The 24,956-nt window shown below is 39.9% G+C and overlaps 1 protein-coding gene across 1 annotated transcript; it reads right to left on the reverse strand.

Annotated features, from left to right (window-relative positions):
- On the reverse strand, positions 1 to 23,713 carry SHISAL2B (shisa like 2B). Its single transcript, XM_069556312.1, has 3 exons — positions 23,315 to 23,713; positions 18,728 to 18,885; positions 1 to 1,629 (listed from the first exon to the last, which is right to left on the reverse strand). The coding sequence occupies exons 1-3, from the start codon at positions 23,503 to 23,505 to the stop codon at positions 1,493 to 1,495; spliced, it is 486 nt and encodes a 161-aa protein (XP_069412413.1). The 5' UTR covers positions 23,506 to 23,713; the 3' UTR covers positions 1 to 1,492.
- Positions 23,714 to 24,956: the final 1,243 nt, after the last annotated feature.

Genomic DNA, 24,956 nt, shown 5'->3' on the forward strand with positions numbered 1-24,956 from the left:
TTTTTTTTTTTTTCCATCAAAGCTGGATCTGAGATCAAGAACTACCCACAAATGCTTTATGTGTTTTCTCAAAAAATAAATGAAAATTCTTTGGTTTTATAACCACATAAAATGTCATTTTTGTAGTGGAAATGTTTCAACTTTCAGACACACACACTCTAAGCAATTTTAATATTTAAACATTGGCAAAACTGTTTTCCTTTTGAATTGGAAATACAACACAGGCAGTAAGATGTTGCAATAATGACCTGGAATTACGCTGTCAACTTAGCCACATGTGGCTGCTGAAATGTAGATTAATTAAATGAAAAAGTATTTCTTTAGTTGCACTAGCCACATTTCAAGTGCCCAGTGGCCACATATGGCTGGTGGCTACCTTGCCAGACAAGACAGATACAGAAGGAACATTTCCATCATCACATAAAAACCTCTACTGGACAGTGCTAGAATTCCCAACTCTTGGTAGAAATTTTGACAGGCTAATGATCAAAAGTTTGTAACCCTGAGCTTCGCATGCCAGAGAGGAATAAAGCATTCCTTACCTGCCCCCTACCCTAACAGATCAGAGTGTATTTGGCATACCTTGAAAGGCTAGTCTTCCAGCTACAGAAACTTGGTACAACACAGTGGATATGTTTAGCAGAGCCAGCTTAAAATTAATTCTTTTTTTTCCTATTGAATTCCATTGTAGGACCAGGTCTCCATTCTTATAATAGAAACCATGTTTATGAATAAAAATCTTTTAAAGCAGGTTTAATTTGCAGAAACTGTAGTTTTATTTCTAGATGTCTAAATGGTATTACTGCAGTAGACTTAGGTGGGACCAGAGAAGTAACTTGTTTGCTTTATAACTTTCATTCTAGAAATTCCTTAGGAACTTTATCAGTGAAGGATTTTTGTTATGATTACCCCTTGGTATATAGAAAATATTTATCATGCAGGTTATACATGATATATTTTGTTATCTAATGTTAGTTTTTATAAAGGCAATAATACATTGTGTGTTCAGCAAACCCTCTAAAAAAGGCATGGGTTGATTTCTAAGAGACTTAAGAACAAGCCATTTCTCGTTCATAAGGCCAGCTATCTGAGATTTAGCTTATCCAGTACCATCTCTTATGAAAATAACTGCCTCCAAGAATGAGAAACGTGTGAAATGCTGGTAATGTGACATGAACTTCTCATTGTTCCTCACTGACATAGGTGCGCTAATCTGTGTTACTGATAAATTCTATAATTTCTCCTGAAATGTTAGCATAATTTCATGTAATGTAGAAACACATTAATTAGCAAATAAAAGTAAACTTCCTCACATGGCAGTCTATCAGAAACCTAGTGGATATTTAATAAATTAACTGAATGATCAAAACTGCAACTGTGTCTGGCTTTGTGTGTGGCAAAGTTTTGAAAAGTATTATTACAAACTGTATTTGAAGTGCACTCTTTATTTTTTTGTTCCATCTCTCCAGTGAGCTTTTACAACACAGGATTTTTAACAATAAGCAGTGTTGATTTGTGTCGTATCCATTGTTTTTTCTTGAATTATATCATCAGCCTCATAGAACGTTTCATTTGTTGAATTTGATGCTGCATTTGAACGGGGGGCTTTGCTTTTTCTATTTGAGTTGCCTGCAAATAAATACACAAAACAAAATGAAATAATTATTTGAAATTATGACATCAAATTTTACTTTAAAATTTGTCCTTAAAAAATAAACTTCTTAGCATATTGGAAGTAAGATGTCCTCTAAGCACTGTGTATGAATCATTGCAGAGTTGTTCTTCAGCATTTTCTCCTGAAGATCAAATAAGGGAAATTTTCAGTAACAAAAGTAAGGATTTTGTTTCCATGCTTGATTGCTTTCTCTACACTTCCATGGAGGAGAGTACACTTTTGATCAGAAGGTAACAATTTCTGGGTTGCTTAGTAAAAGTGTGACTGTCCCTATGCATGAAGTGAACAAAGCTAAAGTCATAATTTACAACAATCTCAAGGCTTTGCCGTTATAATCAATTTAGATGTAACATTTAAAAAGCACATGTTTGTTCCACAATCCCATTCACTCAGTTTATGTAAATGGGTCCAGAATGCTCACGGGTGGAGAAATATGGATCTTTGCTCATCAGAAGTTAGACTAACAAGCTCATAGTGAATAAATGGGTTATTATAATCAGTGGATGATGTTAGAAATCTTAAGTGTGAAAATAATATGTAATGTATTTCACCAATATATACAAACTGAAATATATATTTTAAATTTACAAATATGTGAAAGCAGTGCAAGAAGTCACAGATGGTGCTATTCACCGACCCCCTGTTGCTAAACCCACAGCCCACTTCACAAGCCACATTTATATGACCCATAAGTGGCCTGTTCTTTCCTTGGCTTCCTAGATGCCACCATTCCTCGACTCACTCCGTGTCACCATTGCTCCTTCCTGATATCCCTTGTTGGCCCCTTTTCCTCTCCCAGGCATCCTGGGCTGGAGGAGGGCCTGTGGGCTCCAGCCATTGGTTCCTGTCTCTGTCTCACTCCCTTATTAGTCTCAACTGCCCCACAGTTTTTAACACTATCTCTGCTGATCATTCCCAGATACATATCTCTAATCCACACCTCCTCTGAACTCTAGACTCAACAGCCTAGTTGCCATCTCCACTTGGGTATCTAATAGACATCTCCAACTTAGTCCAAAACTGATATTTGGATCATTCCCAGGAAAAAAAGCTTCTTAAAGTCTTCATCTTCTCAATCAGTGGCAACTCCATGTGTTTAGTTGCTCAGGATTAAAACCTCAGTCAGCCTTGCTCCTGTTCTCTCAGCCCCACCACCAATTCACCTGACATCCTGTTGACTACACTTCTAAAATACATCCGGAATCAGACCACCTTCACTACTACCACTGTTCTGTTTTGAGCACAGCACTCAGAGTAATCCTTTGAAACATAAAGCACATCCTCTACTCAGAACCTTCATCTCACCCAAGTCTTTATAATGGCCTTCATGTTTTCATACACACACACACACACACACACACACACACACACACACACTAATATCCCTGACTTCATCTTTCTCTACCTTGTCCTCTCATTCTCTCTCACTCTCACCTCTTTGATCAGACTTTCATGCATGTTCTAGCCACTAGACCTTTGCACGGGCTGTTCACTCTGGCGTGCTCTTCCCTCTGATTATCTGTATGGTAACTCTTAATTTTAAATTCTTGCTCAAAAGTCACCTTTTCAATCGGACCTAAACACTGTATTTAAAATTACAACCTACGTTCCCTCCATCCCATCCCCAATTCCTTCTGCTCTCTACTATTTTTCCCATAGTATTGATCTTCTAATATACTATATAATTTACCTTTTTATTTTATCATTTATTATCTGTCTCCTCTGTCTAAAATATAAGCACCACATGCCAGAGATCGCTATTTTATTCATTGATGATGCAGGAAAATTGCCTTGCATGTAGCTAGTGTTCAGTCAGTTTGTTGAGTGAAAGTGTGACATAGTAAAAAGTTTTAAAGTTGTAGATTGCACAAGACAAGGCTGAAAGTCAACTGGGAAGAAACGTTTAGAACAAATAATTCATGTCAAATGTAACAGGGACTTACACATCCATACGTAAGATGGTAAAGAGATGGACAAAAGATATACTGCATCTCCACTAGTCAGAAAGATGTGTAAATTCAAAACATTATAATACCATTTTTCATGTCTCAATTAGGAGCAGATTAAAAGTAATCTTTCTTGGCTAAGAGTAAGTAATCTATATTTACTATATTAGTAATTATATTTCCATCACAAAAATTCAGAAGTAATAAAACCATATATGGTACCACTCAAGACCCCACATTTTAAACTTGATACTTTTAATATTAGCCCAGAGAATAATGCCATGCATGTTTCAGGTCAGTGGGCAATATCTGCTAGCTATAGTGAGACATCATTTTTCAAGACTTATAAATATTGTTGGTCTATGAAATCAACCCGTAGTGGGGGATGTCCTGCTGAGCCCTAGGAAGCTGGGCTAATGGGACAGCCCAATGGGAATGTAACCTGTACATTTATTTTTTAAGTCTCGAGTGTTCATACCTTGTGATTTTAATGTGAAGTTCCCAAGGAATCCATGAGAGATGAGCTCTAAAATTTATATATAAAGATACTCACTGATTATTTTCAATACCAAAAAATGTAAGTACCTTAACAATAGTAGTGAAGTATGATGCAGTCATTTAATTTGAAAAAACTGATTTCTAGAAATTTTTAATGATATTGAATGTTCTGTTATATTGAATATAACATTAAGTGAGAGGTGCGATACTATCAAGCAGTACGATAATAGTTACTGCTCATACAGCATTTCCTCATAACAGCGTCTCCCTACTTAAAATCCTTTAGGATCAAGTCTGAATTTCTGGTTTAGACAGAGGATCAGCCCTGCTTCCCTCTGCTGGCTCAGCTGGCCCCATTCCCTTCCTCGCATTTGGCATTTCAGACATATAGAAATACTGACTGACAGGCTCCCAGACTTGCCCTGCTTGCTTGCTTGCTCTCTCTGCCCCAAGCCTTTGCATGCTTCCAGCTGCCCGGTGTCCCTAACTCTCTTCTTTGCTTGAATAACTCTTACTTATCCTTTAAATTTTAGAAAGTCTGCTCCAAAACTACCTAAAGGGGAAAGGAGACTCACTAGTCAAGAGATTTCACTATTAGAAGTAGCTTTTCTCTACTGTTTGCCATCTAGTCTGTCTTCTTATATGACTTTTTCACTTTCCCTCTTTAGTTAAATCTGAGCCTCATCTTTAAGTGTGTTCATACTGCCTGGCTTTGCCTATTTCTAAGTAATTTAGACATAGACTGCTCTCTGGAGTCAATGAGGACATCCTCCACTGTGGGCTGTTAAGGGACAATGTTATTGGTAAGTTTTGAAAGATAATGTTTCACGCCAGCTCTCAGATCTTACTCATATGCCTGAAACGTGCGGCATTCGCTGAGCTAACATTGAAAGTATCGTAAGTTTAAAATGTGGGGCCTACAACAGATGGACTTTATTTCATTACTTCTGAACTCTGGTGTTAATTAATGTTCTATCCCTAAACATCCAATCATAATGTTTCGACTATATAATTTGATTTTTAAACAAAAAGATAATTGTTGTAATCACAACATTTTCTAGCCTGGCAAGTAGCTCTTTGCCCAATCAGCAAGCAAGATTGTTTAAGATAAATGTAGTTGGGGAAGCTGGCATGAAAATTTGATGACCTGATAGATTCTTGACTGTTATTTGCAAGGTAGACCATAAAGGATATTTGAGATTCAAATGTAACTGCTAAAAACTTAAGTAATGGGATATATATATATCTCTCTCTCCAGGGTGTATGTATGTATATTAAACATATGTATATATGTAGATCCCATTACCTAAGTTTATATACATATGTGTACACACACACACATATATATATATACACCCTTGAAACTATTTGCTTTATATACATTTGGAAAATAAAATGTAGGTTTATTTTTATTGGTTTAGCATCATTTGTACTCTACAGTATCACAGTAGGTAAAGTTTAAAAAGACCAAGGATTTAAAATAAAAGTTAGTTCCATATTGTCTGGGCAGAATTTGTATCTGATATAAGCATTTCTTTTCTTTATTATTTTTGGCTGTGCTGGGTCTTCGTTGCTAAGCAGGCTTTTCTTTAGTTGCGGAGAGTGGGGGCTGCTCTCTAGTTGAGGTACGTGGGCTTCTCATTGCAGTGACCCCTCGTTGCAGAGCATGGGCTCTAAGGAGTGCGAGCTTCAGCAGTTGCGGCACATGGACTCAGTGGTTGTGGCTCCCAGGCTCTAGAGCACCGGCTCAGTAGCTGTGACACGGGGGCTTAGCTGCTCCATGGCATGTGGGATCCTCCCGGACCAGGGATCAAACCCACGTCTCCTGCATTGGCAGGTGGATTCGAGGTGGATTCTTTACCTTTGAACCACCAGGGAAGCCCCTCTTCCTTGTTGAAGTATGGTTGATTTATATCATGTTAGTTTTAGGCATACAACATAGTGATTCAATATTTTTACAGATTATACTCCATTTAAAGTTATAAATATTAGCTATATTCCCTATGCTATACAATATGTCCTTGTCACTTACGTATACATAATAGTTTGTGCCTCTTACTCGTTTTCCCTCTCCAGCGTTTCTTTAAACATCTAAAATTTTAACCTTTTAGTCAAAGTCCTGAAAGTCTGAAGACTGTAATGTTGGTTTATTCAAATCCTTCATGTTTCCTAAGCTTTTTCCACAGTTAAATTCCTAATATTCTAGTGAGACATTCAAGATGGTTTTTCAACCTTGTCACATAGAAGAGTTTTTTGCTTTTTATGAGGATTAAACTCAGAAAGTTAATTCCTTAATTTGAGCTTCTCTCTAGGAATCCCTTAGTCTGGGGTTCTCTCTTAAGGCATTTCCAGAGCTGTCAGCTTGTTTCCATTATGTGTTTTTCTGGAAACAACCGAAAGAATTTATCTAACCTGTCTACTGTCCTCTTGAGATTTAGAGGCTTGCAAAGCACATTCCAGCATTATAGATTTTCCTTCTTCTAGGACTTGTAAAACCCCCTGTTCCCCAGCCCTGGTTCATTATGTCCTTGGCTACTGGATCCTTTTAACCAGTGCAGGCACAAAAATCACTTCTTAGACTGGCTCCTTAAGGCAAGGCAGTGCCACTAGCCAAACTGATTTGCTACATGAAAAAATAAGAAAAGATTTGATATAAACACCATACTGACATCATTTGAAGCAAGAACTTTGATTAGGAAGTCAACACCCTGGTGTTCCCTCTCTTCCTGCAGCTTGTGTGTGTGTGTGCTAAGTTGCTTCAATCATGTCTGACTCCGCAATGCTATGGACTGAAGCCTGCCAGTCTCCTCTGTCCATGGGATTTCCCAGGCAAGAATACTGGAGTGGGTTGCCATTTCTTCCTCCAGGGGATCTTTCTGACCCAGGGATTAAACCTGCATCTTCTAAAAGTCAAAAGTGCTTTCAATGTATATCCCTCTGGTAAGTTAGAGTAATCGGGCATATTATGGAAAAAGCAACTGCAGTTAAGTGGGGCTGTGCTTGTAGTGATATCAGAGTCCAGCTAACTGCATCCCTTTGGAATGATTTTAAAAGAGAGACGAGAAAAAGTCTTATTTTTCCTAGTTTTCCTTTTCACCTTTTCGTAGTTTTCCTTTAATAAACAGAAACTACTTTTTAGCCAACAAAGAGATAAAACCAGCTGCCTCTTCTGTCACAAGGTCACAACATGGATTAAATTTTAAATAAGAAATCTGTAATACCATTGGGCTCTCAAGGGATTTGTTACACATAAAGGATTTTTCTTATTTCATTTCTTCTTTTCTTTACCTGAGTGCAGACTACAAAGATCCAACATCCCTGTGTTCTCCTCGGTTGACACTAGTTGTCCTTTCTGCTGCTCATGTCCCATTTTTATTCTTTTCTTCAGTCTGGTCAACATCCCTAAATCTCAACCTTCCTTTAGTCCTACGCCTCTCAGCCCATCATTTAAATTAAAGCTTTGGCCTTTGCTAAAATTTAAATTCAGTTCATCAAGCAAATCAAATTCACCATTTAAATCAAATTCATCAAAATCTTTCTGCTTATCCTCATCACAAACTAGGCCAATTTTTTTTTTTTCTGCAATAGTTAAATTTTACATTCATTTTCAGAACCATTCCTCAGAGGTCCATTTATCCTGAAACTTTTCTGTGAACTCTGCTTTTGCCTGCCATTTCAAAATATCAAAAGAATGCTGGGCCCCACTGCAGGTCTTTATCTTCGGGCTATGTGGCAGGACTGTAATTAAGCTTTTCTGCCACTCTGTCTGTGACCTCCCAGCTTCTGCATTACCAATCTGCTGCCCTATAGCAGCCTCAGTGACAAACCAGCTGACTCACCGTATTGTTTAGCAGAAATCTCTCCCACCCGACTCATCTTGCATTTTCGTCTAGTGGAAACAAGCAATCTTAAATTTGCACCCTAAAGGTGTTTTTTATTTATGAGGGGACATTTTTCCCTTCAAATTTAATACAATACACAGAACCACAGAACTGGATCTGAGAAAAATGGTGAAGTGAGCAAAATTTGCCTCGTGATCTATTGACCTCTCCCTTCTTCAATGCTCTGCCTTCCCCTGGAGGACACATATGTATCTCATGAAAATACAGCTAACAATTCATTGTGAAAAAAATCTTAGACATGCTCTAACAACAGTGAATGAACTCAGTTCTCTCCAGAAATGTTTTTCCTATCCTATTTTTTTCCACAATTGGACTTTTTTTTTTTTTCTTTCCTGCATTGTTGGATTCTTTCAACCATAGGTGACTGGCATAGCTCACAAAAGAATTTAGCTGATATTTTAAATCTTTGGCTTCTGTTTTGCTAATTGGTTCCGATATCAGCCAGCATTGCCTAACCCGGCTCCCTGAGGAGGACTCACAGCTGCTAAAAGTAGCAGTAACTCTACTGAGCAATTTGGTTTTCTACATTCTAGGAGCAAAAAGAGTTGCAGGAAATTCCAGGTTCATCACTTTCAGTAGAAAGGCCCCTTTCAGGAGACACAAGTGTCCTTTTCTGCCATTGAGTTCAAATTACCTCATCTTTTACTGAGGTCACAGTGAGTTCTTAAAATCTCTTTGAAACAAAGAATAGCATTTAAAAATAATTTGGCATCATAATTAGTAAGTGTTCCGAGCAGAATTTGGTTGAAGTGGTATTAAGGCTACTAAGAAAAATAGCTTGCAAAGTTACCTATAAATTTAGTACAGCCCATCAAAATACCACTTAATTTTTAAAAACCTGTCAGTGTGATTCAGAGGTTTATTTGGAATACTGAACACTACAAAAGTAGCCAGGAAATTTTGAAAAATCATAATGGGAAAGAAGAGAAAGTCGTGCCTAATCTGTTATTAAACCATATAGCTACAATAATTTTTAAAGTATATTACTGGCTTAAGAATAAACAGACTAATAAGTTGAACAGAACAGAACATCTAAAAACAGATCCAAGTATATATAATAATTTAGTTTATGGCAAAGGTGAGTTTTAAATTGATAAGAGAAAAAGATAGATCTCCCGATGAATATTTGGACAACTGGCTCATTATTTGTAAAATAAAAATAAAGGCAAATCCCTACTTCACACTTTACACAAAAATTTAATTCCAGGATTATTAAAGAAATGTATTAGAAGAAAATATAGGTGAATATCTTTATATCTTAGAGTGAGGGAAGAACTTCCTCCTGGAGTAGGAAATGGCAACCCACTCCGGTGTTCTTACATGGAGGATCCCCATGGACAGAAGAGCCTGGGAGGCTGCAGTCCCTAGGGTCTCGAGAGTCGGACACGACTGCGCCGCTAAGCACACAAGAACTTCCTGAGTATGAAACTAAAGGGAAACGACTTCCCTGGTGGTGCATTGGATAAGAGTCTGCCTGCCAATTCAGGAGACACAGGTTCTGTCCCTGGTCCGGGAAGATCTGACATGCCACAGAGCAACTAAGCCCGTGAGCCACAACTACTGAGCCCGCATGGTGCAACTATTGAAGCCCACGAACCTAGAGCCTGTGCTCCACAACAGAAGCACCGCAGTGAGAAGCCCATGCGCTGCGGCAAAGAGTAGCCCCCGCTCGCTGCAACTAGAGAAAGCCTACCAGCAGCAATGAAGACCCAGTGCAACCAAAAATATATTAATTAATTTTTTAAAAAAGAAACTAAAGGGAGAAATCACGAAAGGAGAAACATACAGTTGAAAAATTGTCACACATAAAATTAAAAAGGCAACAACTATAGAAAATACATTATATGTAAAAAAATTTTTATTTACTGTATGGGAAGTTCCTATAAAGCAAAGAAAAATGAACAACCCCCTAGAAAAATGTGTATAAGAATATGAGCAACAATATATCACCAAAAAATGACATTAAAATTTATACCTTCACTCCTAATTAGATAAGTTTAAAAATACTATATGGTTTCCCTCAGTGAAATTAGTAAGATATATATCTTTTGAAATAAAAAAAGAGTGCTTCTCTAGAGGACAGCTGGCAACTTGTATCCAAAGCCTTTTATTTGTACCAAATCTTTGTTCAGCAATTCCATTCCTAAGGATTTATGCTAGGAAAATACTTCAGTGTTCAGTGCATATGTATAATATTAGTAGGAAAAAAAAATGGAAGCTAGTTCCAAGTCAGTAATAAAGTATTATATACTCAGACTTTGGTTTCTAAGGGTGAAGGGTGAAGTCACTCAGTCATGTCCAACTCTGCAATCCCATGGACTGTAGTCTAGCAGGCTTCTCTGTCCATGGGAATTTCCAGGCAAGGGTACTGGAATGGGTTGCTGTTTCCTTTCTCCAGGGGATCTTCCTGACCCAGGGATCGGACCCAGGGATCGAGCCCAGGTCTCCTGCATTGCAGGCAGATGCTTTACCCTCTGAGCCACTAGACACCATTCCCAAACAAAATGAATCAGACTTCTTGGAGAAATAGCAGACTTCAGGGCTGGCACAGGAAAAAGAAAAAGTACAGGAGGCTTGAGAACATTTTGTGACATAAAAAAAAATGCTCAAAAAATGATGTACATATTTCAAAAGGATACAGGACTCAATTTAAAGGGGCTCCCACAAGCCGAATCTGGGATAATTTATGAATCAAAATAAACAATGATAGTAATAGAGTATTTTAGAATAAAGATCTGAGTCCATACTGATATTAATAAACTAATAGATAAATAGGTGGAAAAGGGAAAGCTCTTCCTTGTAGTAGAATAACAACTAATAAACACAGAAGAAATGATGAGGCTAGAAAATCACTATATTATAGCTATCATAATAATAATTCAGAAATTATCTTGTATTTTGAATGAAAACGTTTAGTCAAGAACGATGGGTGATAGTTGAAGGAGGAACAGGATGTTCTCATACCTCCCAACAAATTACTTGGTAATGGCAAAACGTTTCAAAGACAAAAAAAAAGATTAAGGAAATATGATAACTAATTATAAGATGTAACTCTGGACTAGATCCTAGATAAGAAAAAAATAGCTACTTAAGGATATTGGCAAAATTTGAATATGAACTACAGATTAGATAATATTACTGTATAACTGTTACATTTCCTGACTTTGATAAATATACTGTGATTACATAAGAAAAAAATTCTTATTTTAAAATTTAAAAAAAAAAACTAAAAAAAAAAAAATTTAGGCTAAAAAAAAAAAAATTCTTGTTCCTAAGAAACACATACTGAAATATTCTGCAAATTATTTTCAAATGGTTCAGAAAATATACATAAAAAGAAAGTCAATTTTGAAGGAAATGAGGCAAAGTATTAACAGTTAGTAAAGCTGAGAAAAGGTATACTACCTTTTCTATACTTTTCTTGCAACTTTTCTGGAAATGTGAACTATGTCAAAATAAAAAAATAAAAATGCATAGCACTCCATCACAGTAATAAAATGGAATCATTAAAAGTGTTTATTTGGAAAACACTGATATCAATATTGTTCAGTGGAAAAAAACCCATGTTATAGGATTCATTTTCCCCCATTTTGTTATACATACATGTATCTATAGATACATAGGAAAAAAAAATCCGTGAAGGATATTCACCACTGTTAATATCTGTTACCTCTGTGTGGTATGATCACGGATGAAGTTACTAGTTTTTCTATATTTTTTAATTTTCCTAATCAGAAAGTGCATTAAGAGAAAGGATTTTTTTTCTGGGCACGTAAGGATGCCTTCTAAGAAGAAATATAGCAAACCATTTTGAGCTGGTCCAAATCCTACTTTGTTCACAGGCAGAACAAATAATTGCATATGTGATTGTCAAATTTGCTTTGCTTTCCCAGTTTTCTAGATATAATTTCTGTTTCTTTCCTAGACAACCTGTGCCTTACTGCTGATTTGTTTACCATTTCCCATTTATATTGCCTGCCTTTGCAAAAGAGACCGTCAAATAATAGGTAATTGGAGTTGTCTATTATTCCTATACAACAATATTATTTTATTTGTATTAAGCAGCTCTATTCTCTGCTCTTCTCATTTTCATCAAAAACTATGCTTCTAAGGACCCTCTCCTCAATTCTCCACCACACTCCACAACCCTGGAGTGTCAATGGATACTCAAAGCCACAGGATGAATATATTTTATCTTCCAAGAGAATCAATTTTACTCATAAGTGGAAAGGATATGATGCTGTTGTTAGATAAAACAAGTCATTATATTTGCAATCAAAAATTACCATATTTTAAAAAGTATAATGGGCATCTTCAAATAATTTAAAGCTCATAAAGCAAGGCTTTCGAAGAAAACCTTGGAATTTTGGTGGTACCATTCCTTTCTTATCTACCTTTAGGAGTTCTCCAATGGAAAAGTTTGAGAAGCAAGAATCTAACACAATCATCCCTTTAATTACTCCCCTGTTAACCATTAATTCTTCCACAATTTATGCCATGAGCCCTCATCCCAGGAGTGCCTACTCAGAAAGATGTCCTTCACACAGTCAACCTTTGCCCAGAACTCTTTGTCCTATACAGTACAATTTACAAACCATGGTATTCTTTTAAACATTAGCATTTGATACAGGTGTAACTCAAACCACAAAAGTTAGAAAGAAAGAAAATGATTATGGGACACAATTTAAAGCCCAATCAATTGCTTAGCAGTAGTACTTCTGTACTAAGTGAGCCTGGAGGTAGCCAAATTAAACTCTACATGTAGTCAGTACCAGTACCTGCTATTTTCAGGATCAATTCAAAATGTATAAAGCCTTCCATTGTATACATTAAAAATAATGAACCCCAAGAGGATAAACATACCTGAAAGAAAATCTTGGCAAAATAGTCCAAGATTAGACTATTTTAGACTTGGACTATTGTTATAAAACAAAATTCAGCTGAGTGAATATGAAAACCTAGTTGGCTTTATCCAGCAATTCATGGATTGGGAGCATCCCACCTAGCAAGTAGAAGGGGGCTCTGAGATGATGCAGGCAATGAAGGATTTTGTAGGAAAAGGGGGATAGGATAAGGAAATCATAAGCAAAAGATTTTCTTCTGGTAAAGTCACCCTGTCCTGCAGTTTACCTCACTAGTATTGATCAGGAAATTCCAGACCGATAGGTTTAAAATTTCTCTCCTGGAAGAGACTGAAACTGCAGTTAGGTATAGAGTTTTGGTTTGCTGATGGGTTTAGCAACAAGGGACTCCATTTTGGACCTGTTTATCCTGTAACACTACAGCCATTTACAGAAACACAAAAAAAGTTCAGTGCCTTAAGTCAGCTTTAGTATGTGCACAAAAACATGTTTCCCTTTAGGCCGTTCAAACTGCCAAACATCTCAATTCTAAACATTAAAATAATGGGGGGTTATATGTGGAATCTAAAAAGAAATGATACAAATGAACTTACAAAAGAGAAAGAGACTTCCAGACTTAGAGAAGAAACTTCCGGTTGCCAACAGTGGGGAGTGGGGAAGGATGTGAGGAAAGGACAGGGAGTTTGGGATCAACATGACCCTGCAATATTTAAAATGGATAACCAACAAGAACCTGCTGTGTAGCAAAGGGAGCTCTGCTCAGTGTTATGCAACAGCCTGGATGTGAGGGAAGGCTGGGGGAGAATGGATACATGTGTATGCATGGCTGAGTCCCTTTGCTGTTCACCTGAAACTATCACAACATTGTTAGTCCATCAGCTTGGTTGCGCTATGCTTAGTCCCATTTGATTCTTTACAACTCCATGGACTACAGACCGCCAGGCTCCTCTGTCCATGGAGATTCTCCAGGCAAGAATACCGGAGTGGGTTGCCATGCCCTCCTCCAGGGGATCTTCCGAACCCAGGGATCAAACCCAGGTCTCCCACACTGCAGGCGAGTTCTTTACCATCTGAGCCACCAGGGAAGCCCAAGAATACGGGAGTGGGTAGCCTATCCCTTCTCCAGGGGATCTGCCCAACCCAGGAATCAAACTGGGGTCTCCTGCATTGCAGGTGGATCTTTACCAGCTGAGCTACCAGGGAAGCCCAATCAGCTATAGCCCATCACAAAATTAAAACATTAAAAAAAAATTAAAATAATGGGAGGTTGAGTCTTAAGAACAGATGGTTTTGAAAGGAGTGGTAGGGACTTCCCTGGTGGTCGAGTGGTTAAGACTCCACATTTCCAGTTGGGGAACTAAGATCCCACGTGCTGCCTGGCCAAAATTTATTTTTTTTAAATTTAAAAAAATTTTAGAAAGAAAGGAGTGGTAACCGGTGAAATCAGTTTTTCTCCGAGATAGTTTTACTTGCTTGATTATTACACAAACATAATATTATGTTCCTAACCTTTAAAGGCATTCCTTAAACGGAATAAAGTCTTGTTTTCTCATGCTGGAACACTGGCATCTATCCCTGGGTGGGAGAATCATTGGAATGAAGCATGCATATTTAACAACAGGTACAGCAATGGTTTTTAATTATAACTATGAAGAGTTACTTTCAAATATAAACTGCTTTCCCTTCCTATTCCAGTAACATTTGAATTACCTATTTTGTTTTTGACTCTCCACTATGTCTTACTTGGTTAATATCAACCAATGGGCCCACAATCATCTAATTTAAAAGCAGCAGAAGGCAGTGGTTGTATAAAATTTTGCCTTACCAAGAGTAATCACTGAGGAAAAGTGTATTGATTTGCTGACTTGATAAACTGTTTTTCAGAGGAGTGGAGTGGGGATAGTTCATGGCAAGCAAGTAGCCTCAACTTACTATATAAGAAGTACAGTAATGGATCGCCTTAGCTGAAGAGGCATAAGACTACAAGAAGGATCAACAAGCCAACTATTTCTGTCTCTGGGCTCTCAGAGCCAGCTTGAATAAAATTTTGGAGTACTCCCTGAGATAGATCAGGAAAAAACAATCAATTTTTACTTAGCACAATGCATTGTATGGAGGAGGCACTCAGTGAATGTTTGATGACTAGAATGGTGACCGTAGAAGTGCTCCTTTGCTCGCCTACAACAGAAGTGCAGTGCTGCTTCCTTAGTTCATCTGTTACGTGTTCTAGGCACTGTGTGCTCACTCCGTCGTGTCCAGTTCTTTGTGACCCCACGGACTGTAGCCCACTAGGCTCCTCTGTCCATGGAATTTTGGGGGTATGAATACTGGGGGGGATTGCCATTTCCTTCTCTAGGGGATCTTCCCGACCCAGGGATCAAACTGGTGTCTCCTGTGTCTTCTGCACTGGCAGGTGGATTCTTTACCACTGTGCCACTTGGAAAGCCCATTCTAGGCACTAGGGACACACAATGAGCAAACAAGATAAAAAGTCTTACCTTCCTGGAACTTTCTAGTTGGAATAGAGAAAAACTGGACAATGGGTAGGTAAAATACATAGTAAATTAGTGGCAAGTGCTTAGGAGAAAAATAAAGCAGGAAGGGGGCATGATATGTTGAAGTTAAAGATGCAGATTTAGTGATGGGGAAAGGTGACTGGGTAAAGATTTAAAGAAAGTGAAAGTGAGGGAAAAGCATTCCAGAGTACAGAGATGGCATGTGCCGAGGCCCTGAGGCAGGATCTTCAAGGAACAGCAAAGATGCCAAGGAGGCTGGACATAAGGTGCAAGAAATAAAGGTGGGAAGGGCAAGCCCCCATACTTCACAGTTAGGGTCCATACATATAGGGCTCCATTCCCATCTATCAAAAGATAGGAAGCAATTAGGATTTTGACCAGAGTAGTGATGTAGCCTGGCTCTGGCTCCCTCTGGTTTCTCTGTGGAGAATAGACAGCAGGAGAGAAAGATCAGGGCAGGAAGAGGAGCAATTTGTTTTGAAATGCAGAGTCTGAAATCTCTGGTTTTAACAAGATCCCTTAGTGATTCTTCAGAAAAGGCAATGGCACCCCACTCCAGTACTCTTGCCTAGAAAATCCCATGGATGGAGGAGCTTGGTAGGCTGCAGTCAATGGGGTCGCTAAGAGTCGGACACGACTGAGCATCTTCACTTTCCCTTGTCACTTTCATGCATTGGAGAAGGAAATGGCAACCCACTCCAGTGTTCTTGCCTGGAGAATCTCAGGGACGGGGGAGCCTGGTGGGCTGCCGTCTCTGGGATCGCACAGAGTTGGACACGACTGAAGTGACTTAGCAGCAGCAGCAGCAGCAGCAGGTGATTCTTACACACAAGAAAATGTAAGGACTATAAATTGTCTAAGCAATTGAGACAAAAATTGATTTTACTATTTGATAATCACTAGTCCACTGCTTCATGCTGCCTGTGGAGAAACGGAGTCTAAGCCATTGGACTAAATTCAGCTAACAACCTGTCAATTCGGCCATGTAATCTCTAACAGTGCTTCAGAAAAAGAACTCCAAATGGATCTTGGCTTCTTGCTTTGTGACACAGGGCACCCTTTGAGATCCCTACAGAGAAGAAAACTAGAGCTAATGCAGTCATGCAGTGCTGGTGTATTTGAGAAGGTCAAAGAGTATGTACTCCATAAACATAAGTTTCTGGATTCAGCTAAAGTGGGACATACGGGAAGGAAATTTCTAAATTATTTTGAAGAGAGCTTTTCACTTTCTTTTCAAATAGAAGTTAGTAACCACCTGCGTCTTGTTCTAAATATATATATATATATGCATAATATATAGTCTAAATTTTTGCTAAATATATTCAGTATGTATATCAAAATGAAATTCATGATCACCACTTTTAAAATGGAATACCAGAGATGGGAATACCAGACCACCTTACCTGCCTCCTGAGAGATCTGTATGCGGGTTAAGAAGCAACAGTTAGAACCAGACATGGAACAACAGACTGGTTCCAAATTGGGAAAGGAGTACGTCAGGGTTGTATAGTGTCATCCTATTTAACTTATATGCAAAGTATATCATGCAAAATGCTGGGCTGGATGAAGTGCAAGCTGGAATCAAGATTGCCAGGAGAAAATTAATAACCTCAGATACACAGATGATACCACCTTTATGGCAGAAAGAGAAGAACTAAAGAGCCTCTTGATGAAAGTGAAAGAGGAGAGTGAAAAAGCTGGCTTAAAACTCAACATTCAAAAAACTAAGATCATGTCATCCAGTCCCATCACTTCACAGTAAATAGATGGGAAAAAATGGAAACAGTGACAGATTTTTGGGGGGGCTCCAGAATCACTGCAGATGGTGACTGCAGCCATGAAAGCAAGACGCTCGCTCTTGGAAGAAAAGCTATGACCAACCTAGACAGCATGTTAAAAAGCAGAGACATTACTTTGCCAACAAAGTTCTGTATTGTTGGAGAAGACTCTTGAGAGTCCCTTGGGCTGCAAGGAGATCCAACCAGTCCATCCTAAAGGAAATCAGTCCTGAATATTCATTGGAAGGACTGATGCTGAAGCTGAAGCTCCAATACTTTGGCCACCTGATGAACTGACTCATTTGAAAAGACCCTTATGCTGGGAAGGATTGAAGGCAGGAGAAGAAGGGGTCGACAGAGGATGAGATGGTTGAATGGCATCACGGAGTTGATGGACATGAGTTTAAGCAAGCTCTGGGAGTTGGTAATGGACAGGGAGGCCTGGCATGCTGCAATCCATGGGGTCGCAAAGAGTTGGACACAACTGAGCGACTAAACTGACTGAACTGACTTTTAAAATACACTAATAGAAATTTGTATTCACAAAATTTTACAAGTTCTTTCTGATTGTTTCATAATAATAATGACTAGCGTGTATTGCACTTTATAATTAAGATAACAATGAGACTCAGTTCCAAAAACCTTACGTTTCAACATTTCTAATTTATGGTTGCACTACATACACAAATATACACACACATACACATAGGGCTTAACTAGTTTGTGATCTGTTCAAGAACAAAGACTGTCTTTTATTTATTTTTTAATTTCTTTTATATGCCTCTGAATTCTGCACACGGTGGGCACACAGCTAATGCCTAACTGACCACTGACTAATCAGTTTAGAGCAATGCAACACTGATGATTAATTATCAGATATTTTGTTCCTCTGTTTATTTGACTTCTTTGGCTCCATCAAAAAACAAAATTAAAAATTTCAAGAGGATACAACCTTTATAATTGAGGGACACCTAAATAAATTAAAGTGGATTTATTAGATCAATGTGTTATTTTTCATGAGAACATTTACATCCTGCCACTATTTTTTCCTTGAGCACAATCTTTCAAAGGTGTTTAATCATTAAGACCTCCTGCTGCTGCTGCTGCTGCTGCTGCTGCTGCTGCTGCTGCTAAGTCGCTTCAATTGTGTCCGACTCTGTGCAGTCCCAGAGACGGCAGCCCACCAGGCTCCCCCATCCCTGGGATTCTCCAGGCAAGAACACTGGAGTGGGTTGCCATTTCCTTCTCCAATGCATGAAAGTGAAAAGTGAAAGTGAAGTCGCTCATTCGTGTCTGACCCTCAGCGACCCCATGGACTGCAGCCTTCCAGGCTCCTCCACCCATGGGATTTTCTAGGCAAGAGTACTGGAGTGGGGTGCCATTGCCTTCTCCTATTAAGACCTAATTCAACATAAATTTTTATAAAGACACATACTAAACTGAATTTTCAAAAAGCATTCATTTTTAAGTGTATAATCTGCCACCCAGGCACAGGTTATTACTTTGAATAGAGTACAGGTAATTGGTTGCAAATAATGGCTACTGATTACCTTCTTGAGTGGAAACAGCCTCTAGGTGTTGAAGTTTAAGGCCAGTGTCTAATCTTTGAGGCTTTGTATACAGAAATAAGTAGCAAAGAACACAGACGCTGATGACAAAGGCAAGTAAAACAAGGGCAGCAATTCCCAATCCGATCAGGGCACCAATGCTGAGGAAAACAGAAAAAAACATTGTGACTGTCATACAAACTGGTTTGCACATAAACTAAAGGTTTAAATATTATTAGTTCTTGTTTCAGTCATTCATAACCAAATTATATTTTACTATAAACAGCATATTATTGAGATCTACAGCTCACCTTTTTCTACCATCAAAGTCTTACTGTACTTCTCTATACATTTGTATGTTAATATTATTATAGAATACCACATGAATTCATATTACAGGTAAAAGGTGACACAATTCTCTAGGGATGGTTCAAGAACATCTCAATCCAATAAGCCTCTATTATTAATGTATTTTAGGGGAAAGATTAGGTTCACTAATAAAAGATGAATGGAAAAAATCTGTATATGTTTAGTAGCTCAGTCTTGTCTGACTGTGACCCCATGGACTGTAGCCTTCCAGGCTCCTCTGTCCATGACATTTCCCAGGCAAGAATACTGGAGCGGATAGCCATTCCCTTCTCCAGGGGATCTTCCTGACTCAGAGATTTCCTGCACTGCAGGTGGATTCCTTACCATCTGAGCCACCAGGGATCTACCTTTGCAAAAATACTGAAACAAATGCTTGCCAGAAGTATAGAACTTTTATTTTGGAGATGTGTATGGGAGTTATGTATTAATATACAAAACCATAGCTATTACAAGAGAGAAGAAGAAAGTTTAATTAAAGGAAAGTAATATTTATGGAATTTATATAAAGTTCATGTTCAATCTAAAGTTTTCATTTCTAAAAGAACATAACACCAATGGCTTCTAGCATTAAGGAAGAAATCTTTGTACTTTCCTCTAAAAATGCATTGCACATCTGATATTTGCTCAGTACTCAGTTTATAATCATTCCTCCTGATACAGTTATGTATAAGGCTAATCATTTGAGAAATAACACAGTTTTCACAAACCAGTGAACTTAATATTTTCAAATGGGAAAAGAGGCTTGGAAAAAAAGAAAGTTGTCTTTAAAGACTAATATATAAACACATGTACTTTCATGAGCCCTATGTGTGTGGGGGTGTGTAAAGATATAAAATTAGATTTTAACTGCTCAAGAGTAGATACTTCTGTTGACTGTGTGATCTGCACACTTAAAAATGTTTAATAGAGTACTTAGCTTGCAGTTAATGTTTCATAAATGGAAGTAAATGATAAATGACTGATGATTGATCTGTTTGTAGTCACTGGAAAGTAATCATCACTGAAAAGTAACAATCATTGGAATAGTCATTGAAAACTAGTAATCTTTTTCTTCATTATCTTCCTGGCTTGTCGTTAAGCTTCTGCTATTTCCCAGAGATTAGGGCGGTAAAAAATTTGACTTGTTCCAACAGGGAAGGAAGGGAGAATTTGACCAGGGACACTAGGTATGTCATTGCTTTGAGAGGAAGAACAGAATCGAAAGTGAAGGGCTAAATTCATCCCACTTACGCTTCATGTTAGCAGATAAAGTCTCTTTGCCATTTAGAGGTTGTTTGCCTTCTGAGTCAAAGACATGAAGCAATTTTTGTGCTCGTTTATTGATAATCAGCCAGTTCCCTTAGCCCTGCACACAAGTGTAGACTAGGTAATTTTCTGGTTAGAGTCAGTATAGAAAGTGAAGTCGCTCAGTCGTGTCTGACTCTTTGTGACCGCATGTACTGTAACCTACCAGGCTCCTCTGTCCATGGGATTTTCCAGGCAAGAGTACTGGAGTGGGTTGCCATTTCCTTCTCCAGGGGATCTTCCTGAACCAGGGATCAAACCCTGGTCTTCCACACTGCAGGCAGATGCTTTACTGTCTGAGCCATCAATGAGAGGCAGAGTCAGCATATAGTTAGACATTTAAATTGGAATTTGCCCTCACTTGGTGCCCTCTGTTTCAAGGGGTAGAATCCCTGCTTCTGGCAACTACTCTTTCATGCTTGTTTGTACCAAAGCTGACTTTTGTAAATTCTATGTGTCAGGAAGGGTTAGGACTCTATAGAGACATATGGGAACATAGCCGCTTAATTATTTGCTTCACAAGGCAGCTAGGAGGCCAGACATCTGGAAAGATTTCTGAAACAAGAACCCAGTTATTAAAAACATCTTCAAAGTGAAAAAGTGACTTAGTCAATTAAAAGTAAAATCATCAACTTAATTGAATTCAGTGACATAGTATGGGCTTTACATGCGTTAATACACACTTTAAAAACCAGGTCACATGATTTGAAGGAAAAATAAAAACAACATGGCACTTCTTTCTGTTATAAAAAGATATTCTTCATAATCCTAACAAACTGTGTCAGTGCCATAGTTCCACTTTCTAGAAATGTTGCTTTATGTATGCAAAACTCCAGATAAAGATGCAGCTCTGGGAATCTCCTAAAATATTCATTTCAATAAATAACTTACTGAACTCGAGTGTAGCCTTGTGCAATACGTGTTATTTTCCTAGGTCCTGAAGGTTTCCAAAGGGAAACCCTTAGAGCTTAGGGATTTATTTATAAGAGGAGAAGGGATGAGAGTGGGGCAGAGAAAAGGGAGAATTATCTTTCCCTCCCAGCACCTCAGGGCAGTTTGCTTTTCAATCCCCGAGAAAAGGTCTGTAGCTGCTGTCACATTAACGAATTCTCCGACTCGACAACTTCATTTACCTGGAGGTACACACCTGAAACTTTCTGCAGCAGTTACAGAATCTCAGAACAGATGCTAGTGACACTAGGGAAATTTTTCACAGTTGGACTGTTTTAAATTAGGGGAGAGAGCAAAGAATACAAGGGAACCGAAGCTCTAAATGTTTACCTCCCCATTGTGTTCTCAGAGCTTAATAACTAACGAAGAACTCCAGGATTACATTGCCAACTGATGCCATCAGTTGAAATGATTTTTACATTTCCCAGCAACTGAGCTGCATTGTCAGTACTGAATGAAGACCCCAGGAAGCTAATAATTCTTTTATGCCTTCATAAACCTTTGCAAGGTTTTCTATCCTCTGCTGCTTGTCACTCTTGAACTATTCAGGGATCTGAAAATCCCAGGCACTTTTCCAATTGAGTCTGACTTAAGAGTTGACAGTCTCTTCTCAGAGGTGCTGCCACCCTTATTAACACCTCCAAGGACTCAGAGCTGGGTTACTATGTCATTTTCCAAAAGGCCAGATAATATCCCAGTGCAATACAGATTTCTTCCCCAAGTAGTAAGGATAAGCTGTCATTATTTTCTGAGATTTTGCCTATTAGGGCACAACACTACTTTGTAGTTGGACTTGGTAAGTAGGTATTCCTTTTGAGATTTTTTTAGAAGCTTGCAATGCATTTTTTAAAAAATGACTTTACTGCTCTAAGAAGTAACATTTGAACTCATTTGCTATGGTCTTGACATGCATGCTAAGTTCTGGACCATGCTAGGACACTGGGAGAAAAAGAGCTCTTCCTCGTCCTTAGCAGAGTCAGCCTCTTTCTCTCTCCCAGACATTAGCTAATTTGTCAGAAACAGTTTCTGGTGGTGTGGCAGTTCTTTCCTATAACCCCAGCACCATGTTCCTTCTCCAGGCACAATGTAAGAATGAAGGTCTAAGTTTTCAATCCTTTGGAGTGGAGGGGAGGGAAAGCCCTTCACAATGAAAGTATCTGTGTGAATACCAATTGAATAAATTAATAATTATTATAAAATTCCCATCATGGGGAAAAGAGGCCAGAAAGACACCACCTTTGAAAGTCCCGTCGTTTTCTAGCAATGGCCAAAGGGCTCAGATGTTGAGAAAGGGGGTGTCCTGCAAAGGTTCTTCGGTGTGTAATCATTGCAACTGAAACTCTGCCTCTCTGTGAATCTCCGGTTCTGTTCTGAGTTAGTGTGAGATCAACTGAAAGGGCAAATTATAAAGCCCTGTCGCCTGTGCGCGCCCAAATACATACTCACACATACTTTTTTTTTTTTTTAAAGGATACAGCAAATTCCTTCTCAGCCACAAAGAGGCTTAAAATACTCAGATCCTTGGTTAACGCCTTAAAATTAGTCTCAAAAGAGCCCCTTTCGATTCAAATGCACCAAATACTCCAATCAAAAGGAGAATGAAAACCTCCTCAAGTTATCTGTGAGTCTGTCTGTGCGCCGCAGAGCCGCGGACTTGGGACCGGTCCCCGGGCGAGGGAGAGAGCAGAGCAGAGCAGTCCGCTCGGTTGCGCCCAGGGCGAGTCGCCTGCGCTCCTCCCGCGCGCGCCTCGCTCTGGTCCCCGGGCGGATTCACAACTCTAGAACCTCAGCGCGACCTTCACCCGGACGACGGTGGCCACAAACCGGTTCCCTGCAGGGCCCTCACCCGCCCCTGGGGGCTCCGCCACCCCGCGGAGGGATCCGAGGGATCCGAGCGTGTCTCGAGGACGCGGGCGCCCTCCCTCCTCCCGGCGTGGCACGGTAGCCTCCCCAGAGCCCTGGCCGCAAGCCCCCGGCCCTGCCCACCTGAGGCTCCACATGTAGCTGTGCTTGTAGGGGAAGTAGCTGCCCGGCTCGCTGCAGCAGTACTTGAGGTCGGCGAAGCCGCAGCAGTAGAGGAGGGTGGCCCCTTCGCCGCGCCGGGGGCACTGGAAGGGCTCCACGAAGCTGTGGTTGAGGCTGTAGTAGCCGGAGCACACCCGACTGGCCTCGCTCATCGCGGGCGGCTGCGGGCCGGGGGCTCACGAAGCCCCCCGATCTGCCTGGGCTGCTCACGTCCCACCCGGCCCGGCCCGCAGACCCCTCCGGCCGGGCTCACCTCCTGCGATCCGGAGCTGACTGCCTGGGCGGGCAGCCGTCGCGCGCCTCTTCTGCTCGCTCGCCTCCCTCTGTCCACATGGTGTCTGGTCGCTTCACTCGCGCTTCTCCCTCCCGCTACCGAGCGGCTCTCTTAGCTGCCGATCTCCTGCCCTGTACATTTTCTCCCTCTCGCTTCGTCTGCCTGCTCACTTATCTCCACTTTCCTTCAATTCATGGAGCCCACCCCGCTCCATGCCAGCAGGAGATTGCCCCTGAAGGAAGCCGGGAGGTGTGGGACCGGTTTGCCATCCGGACAGATGCGGCCAAAGGTGTGACTCTGTTTGCCCAGGTACAGGGCAGATGGGCTCCGGGCCAACAGAGCTGGGCTGGGAGAGCGGGGTAGAGGGCGGATCAAGAGGCGCTGAACTACCGTGAGGGGCTGTTGAATAGGACCCCTTCTTTTTTCAGAAGTATGTGTAAGACATTAAAACCTACCAATTTAAAAATCAAGGGCAAGGGACTTCCTTATGGTCCAGTGGTTGAGAATCCCTCTTTCAATGCAGGGTTCATCCTGCATTGAAAACATTGCAAACAGTTGGAACTCCCCATGGGTCTGCGTCCTCACTCTGTCGTATCCAAGTCTTTGCGATGCCATGAACTGTAGCCCGCCAGGCTTCTCTGTCCCTGGGAATCTCCAGGGCAAGAATGCCGGAGTGGGTTGCCCTTTCCTTCCCCAGGAGATCTTCCCGACCTCCAGATCGAACCTGCGGTCTCAGGCCGCCTGCATCAGCGGGCAGGTTCTTTCCCACTAGCGCCACATGGGAAGCCCTAGATCCCACTTGCCACGGGGCAACTAAGCCCAAGCACCGCAACCACTGAGCATTCTGTATTAAGTTAAACTGAAAAAGGAAGGAAAGCAAGAGATTAAAGTAAAGAAACTGAGGACTTTTTACAGAGGCGGGCAGAAAGAGGAGGCGAAGGAAATAGGGAGAGAGGGAGAAACTTCATTCTTTTAAAGCATTGCAGACATTTCTCTTTTTGTTTGGTATTCTCATTTTAGTGATTCATTTGTTGACCAAGATTTTAAAAATAACAGTAGTAATGGATGCTTTTGTAGTAAGTCAAACAATACTTTGATGTGTAAAAAAGAAAATATCAATAGCTTTAAAATGGGAGAGGAGGCGACTATTCATAGAATTGCTGAGATAGGACATCGTTCCTTCCTCTTCATTTTCCACTTGTTTCCTTCAACTGAAGGTTGATTGGGCATCAGAATCGTGAATTTTATCCTGTTGAATGCTGTATATTTTTGTATTCCCATAAGTATTCTTGAGCTTTGCTCCTTGATGGAGTTAAATTACTTGGAAAT

The sequence above is a fragment of the Ovis canadensis genome, chromosome 16, assembly GCF_042477335.2.
Source record: "Ovis canadensis isolate MfBH-ARS-UI-01 breed Bighorn chromosome 16, ARS-UI_OviCan_v2, whole genome shotgun sequence".
NCBI classification, from domain to species: Eukaryota; Metazoa; Chordata; class Mammalia; order Artiodactyla; family Bovidae; genus Ovis; species Ovis canadensis.

Excerpts from the sequence above, each read along its gene's own strand:
- SHISAL2B (XM_069556312.1), bottom strand. The coding sequence starts at position 23,505 with ATGAGCGAGGCCAGTCGGGTGTGCTCCGGCTACTACAGCCTCAACCAC. Across the intron at positions 18,886-23,314 it reads AGCTACATGTGGAGCCTCAG|CATTGGTGCCCTGATCGGAT; the intron begins GTGGGCAGGGCC and ends TGTTTTCCTCAG. Across the intron at positions 1,630-18,727 it reads GGCTGTTTCCACTCAAGAAG|GCAACTCAAATAGAAAAAGC; the intron begins GTAATCAGTAGC and ends ATTTATTTGCAG.